General features: G+C 45.2%; 1 protein-coding gene across 1 annotated transcript; it reads right to left on the bottom strand.

The window, feature by feature from the left end:
- Window positions 1–92: 92 nt before the first annotated feature.
- On the bottom strand, window positions 93–2,879 carry LOC128437074 (fibroblast growth factor 20). Its single transcript, XM_053419088.1, has 3 exons — window positions 2,546–2,879; window positions 1,417–1,520; window positions 93–1,295 (listed from the first exon to the last, which is right to left on the bottom strand). Exons 1-3 carry the CDS (start codon window positions 2,877–2,879, stop codon window positions 1,050–1,052), a joined length of 684 nt encoding a protein of 227 aa, XP_053275063.1. The 3' UTR covers window positions 93–1,049.
- Window positions 2,880–4,404: the final 1,525 nt, after the last annotated feature.

The following is a 4,404-nucleotide window of genomic DNA, read 5'->3' on the forward strand; positions in this document are numbered from 1 at the left end:
AAAAAAAAGATACTGTGATGATGCAATAAACAAGAACAGTCTCTCATGGCTTTTTGGGGATACTTTTTATTTTATTTTCTCTCATACCTGTAAAAAATATATTCTCAAAAATAAATAAATATATGAAATAAATATACTGTATGTCCTAGGTAACAAAATTTCATAAATAAGAATAAAATCTGTCAACATGTTCGTAAAAGGTATCGGTTCCATGCGGTCAGTCGGAGAACAACACAATTCCTTCACTGGATTCAAGAATGGGTCTCTAGAGTTCCACCAGAACACGCAGTATTACAGGACACAGAAGAAGTCCTCATGAAACACCATTGGGCAGCTTCTTCTCTTGTTCCTTGCACTTTGTATAAAAGTCACATTTTCTCTGATCACCTCCTTTCTTTGGGAAGTCCAATCCATGTCGTCAGCCTGATACAGATCCATTTTACCCAGAACAAACATGGCTGCTTTCCAGTGCATGAAACTACATATTATTGTAAACCAGCCACTCTGTAGCGTGAATTATGCATTTCAGTAAATCGTTTACATAGCAGCCACGGTAGTGTTTAGAAAGAAATAAGAAGCCCTACTGAAAACAATGAAAATGGTAAGACTCAGCAGTCACAGCAGTAGAAAGATATTAGCAGCCAGTTGTTGATCTCAACTAGGAGCTCCACACTTTTTTCCTCTTTAACATGCAGACCAGACTAGCAGGTAGTCTTGAGGAGACTCAGTGGAAATCCGTAGTATAACTGTTAGACCACCGCATAGGCCAATAAAGCAGCAAGGTAGCCTGTCTGTCAGTCATGGGGCCTTCACATCCACAGATGGTCCTTGGCGCTGTTCAGTCAAACTCCACCTTCACTCTTCTTCAAAGAGGGTCAGATTCCTTCTTCCGTTCTAGTGAGGGGGAGTGTTGATTTGGTGCACTCTTTATGATCTAGCTCAGTGTAGATCAACAAGATCTCCCATCGTCCTCGAGCAGGGGTCGGGATAGCGTGCACTTGGGTTTGCTTTTCAGCTGAGACCGGCTCTGACTAACGCCCCCGTCAGTCTCACCTCTGGCCAAGTATGTCCCTGTACAGCTCCGGTACTCTATCCGGGTCCACGGGCCTCGGTAAGAAGTGAGTGAACCTCTGATGTCGTCTCGACCTTGTTCCGTCCCTGGCCGTCCCGTCTTTGTTCAGAGCGACAAAGTAAAACGCACCTTTTTCTCCATGCCGGTAGATGTTGGAGGAGTAGGTGTTGTACCAGTTTTCTTCAAATTGCTCCTTAAAAACACATTCTGCTGAGAGCTTCTCCTACAGGAAGAACGACAAGTAGAAAAAGACGTGACATGAGTTTTACGGTTTTAAATGTGTCACCTAAAATATAGGTTCAAGTGAAAATTATTAGTGAGCGTTCAATAGTTTGTGTACTCACCGATCCGTACAGTTCACCCCTGGTGTTCATGGCGAGGTAGAGGCCAGTGTCCACCCCTCTGATGCTGACCAGTCCTACAGCAAGACTGATGAACTCCAGAATACCTGCACACACACATTATATTACATTAAATTGACTGGCAGATGCTTTTGCCGAAAGCAACCTACAATAGTTACTTTTAACATCATAAAGATATATCTGAAAACATTTTAGTCTTATTTTTATTCATAGTATAATATCCTACAACATCATATATCAGTATGTCCCAACCAAATGCAACATTTCTTAAGACCTGTCACACTAACTTTTAACTGCACTCAGTGCAGTCTAAAAAGTAAAGTACATGTTCTCCTTACGGTATGTGTGCACCAGCTGACTCTGACAAGCAAGGCTGGGTGTCTGGAATGGCCTCTGGCAAGTTACATCCAAGCCTCAAATGGAATAAATCAAGTGCCAAAGTGCTGAAGCCTTGCAGCACAAAAAAAACCTCTCTAATAGGTCTACTTTTGATCTGCCGCAGGTAGCAGCTGTTTATGTAGATAACTGAAGATAACCTGGTCAAAGTAAAGAAAAGCCTCCAGAATCTAATCTCAGGGGAAATGTGGCAGAAATGTGCTAACACAACATATTCAAACTGTTGTTCCACCTTTATTTGCATAGGAACATATGATGTTTAACCGGATGCAGTCTGAGATCTCGATCCACCATAGACCATAGTGTCACAATGCAGCAACTGATTATTGTAACCTGTGAGGCTGTAGTACCATGGATAGTATGGTGCTCCAGTGGGTGTTGAGGCTTCTATTTAAATCCTATTTTGATCCACTTTATGCTCTATGGCAGAGCACAGAGAATATAAGACATTCAGTTTTAAATGTTACCCTGTATTCTTTAATCTCTCTCTAGCTCTGTGTGTGTGTGTAGTGTGTGTGTGTGGGTTCTCTCCAATGTCTCCACTATAAGGATACCTGTCAGTTGACTTCATCTTACAAAGCCTATAGCACACATTTAACAATAACCTACTACTACTACTACGACTATTATTAGTATTATTAATATGTTATTGAGAATATTAATATTAATAATATTTGTACTCTTATGGTTAATATTAAAAAAGGTAACTATGTACCGAATCTGCTGTGGTCCTTCCTGGTGCCCTGCACGGTTCCATCGGGACGGATCTCCAGGTGAAAGCCGGTCCTGCAGTAGAGCTGCCGCCGCCTCAGGATCCCCTTCAGGTGGCTGAGGTCCGCCAGGCTCCGGGACAGCCTCTCCGCGGACACGAGGTGGTCCTGCTGCTGCCCATGTCCCCCCATCATCAGTCCCGTCACCGAGTTGTAGTCCATCGCCCCGGCTGGGGTGAGAACGAAGTGAGAGCCCACGGGAGCAGAAGCTGCACCCGCGTGTCCAAAGCTGTCCAGAAAACCGTTGACGAAACTCCCTACCTCGGCCGCTGCCCCCATCACATCCGATGACTGCACCCGAGCCGGTTTCGCACTACAGGGGAAGATCCGAGCGGAGGACCAAGTGATGGGCAGGGAGCCTCCGTGCGAGCGAGGGTGAGCCCGAGAGATTGAGGGTGAGGGAAAGAAAAGTTGGACGTGCAGGCGGAGAAAATCCTCAATGAGTGCGCGTTTTGGCGCAGTCACCAGCAGCTTTAATTAAAATGTCTTGTAAGTGAGATTAAAGTCCCTGGTGTGATGATTGCAGGTATCCTCCCGGCTGCAGCTTCCCGTGTCCCTTCTCCTCCTCCTCTCTCCTGCTATTTATCCGCCTCTCCCGTCCTCTGTCTGCTCCCTATCTCTCCTCTTCACCTCGGGATACTCCCCTTTGCTCCGATGCACGTCAGGGTTTTCCTCTCTCTCTCTCTCTCTCTCTCTCTCTCTCTCTCTCTCTCTCTCTCTCTCTCACACACACTCCCTTCCTCCTTCTCTCTCTCTCTCTCTCTCCCCCTGTCGTAACCTCCTTTATCACTCCAGTCTATAATTCCTGCAGCAGCCTCCTTTCTGCTCTCTCAGCTCCTCCAGTAGCAGCAGCAGGGGGGTTTAACGCAGTGGCAGCAGCGCACCGCACTCCACCTCCAGCTATGTAGAGCACAACTCCATATAGAAATTCACCTTAAGTTGCCTCTTATGCAAATACGCACAGACCCCCCCCCCCCTCTTATAGCCCATTTCTGTTCCCGTTTGAAACAGAGCTCCTTCATCCCTCTGCTCGTCTTCCTCTTGCCTCATCTTAGATGTGCCTTTGATATGTGTTTGCGCAAAGATAGATGTAAAAAAACGTGGTCCCATATTTCGTGTTCGGACTTGAAACTTAGCCTATAGTGTCCATCCGGAGATGGGACATGGTATAGCAGGTATGACTTAAAAATCTAATATTTTTGAAATATCCGTACAGCAGAAATTACGGTCATGAAATATCTTGACATGGGACATGATTGATATCAATCCCAGATATAGATAATCGGACTATTTAATATAATGTTGTTTGAAATATCCGGAACTAAGGATTCTAGTGGCATAACAGTGCATGTTCCCCGGAGTTAGATCGGCTCCGAAAGTGAAACCTGGGACTCTCTATGATTCTCTATCATCACATTTGGATCACATCTTTGAATATGCAGGTCATAATATGTCTGGGTTCGTGATGGTTTTACGCTGTGAGAGCGCACAGGGACTTGGAGAGGATATTAAAAACTACTAATAAAAATTTGCCTGACATGCTTGTTCCCCGACCTGTGCCCTCCAGCTATCCACAGCAGCTTCCCTGAATCTCGTATTTACGCAGTCTCATGTTGCTCACAGGCACATCAGCAGTGTGGGACACCTGCCCGTTTTTGGACCTTGTTTGTGATAGCTGGATAGAAAGAGAGTGTGTCAGTGTGTACTTTCTGTCACATGCAATGAAAGTGAAATTGCCATTACCTTAAACGCTTTACAACCCCACGCCCCCATTTCGAAATGACTCAGGTGCAGCGGCAGAGAG

This window comes from Pleuronectes platessa, chromosome 3 (assembly GCF_947347685.1).
Source record: "Pleuronectes platessa chromosome 3, fPlePla1.1, whole genome shotgun sequence".
Taxonomy (NCBI): domain Eukaryota; kingdom Metazoa; phylum Chordata; class Actinopteri; order Pleuronectiformes; family Pleuronectidae; genus Pleuronectes; species Pleuronectes platessa.

Coding starts and splice junctions, on each gene's coding strand:
- LOC128437074 (XM_053419088.1), bottom strand. CDS start 2,879: ATGGGGGCAGCGGCCGAGGTAGGGAGTTTCGTCAACGGTTTTCTGGAC. Junction 1,521..2,545: donor GAAGGACCACAGCAGATTCG/GTACATAGTTAC, acceptor GTGTGTGTGCAG/GTATTCTGGAGTTCATCAGT. Junction 1,296..1,416: donor GGGGTGAACTGTACGGATCG/GTGAGTACACAA, acceptor TTCTTCCTGTAG/GAGAAGCTCTCAGCAGAATG.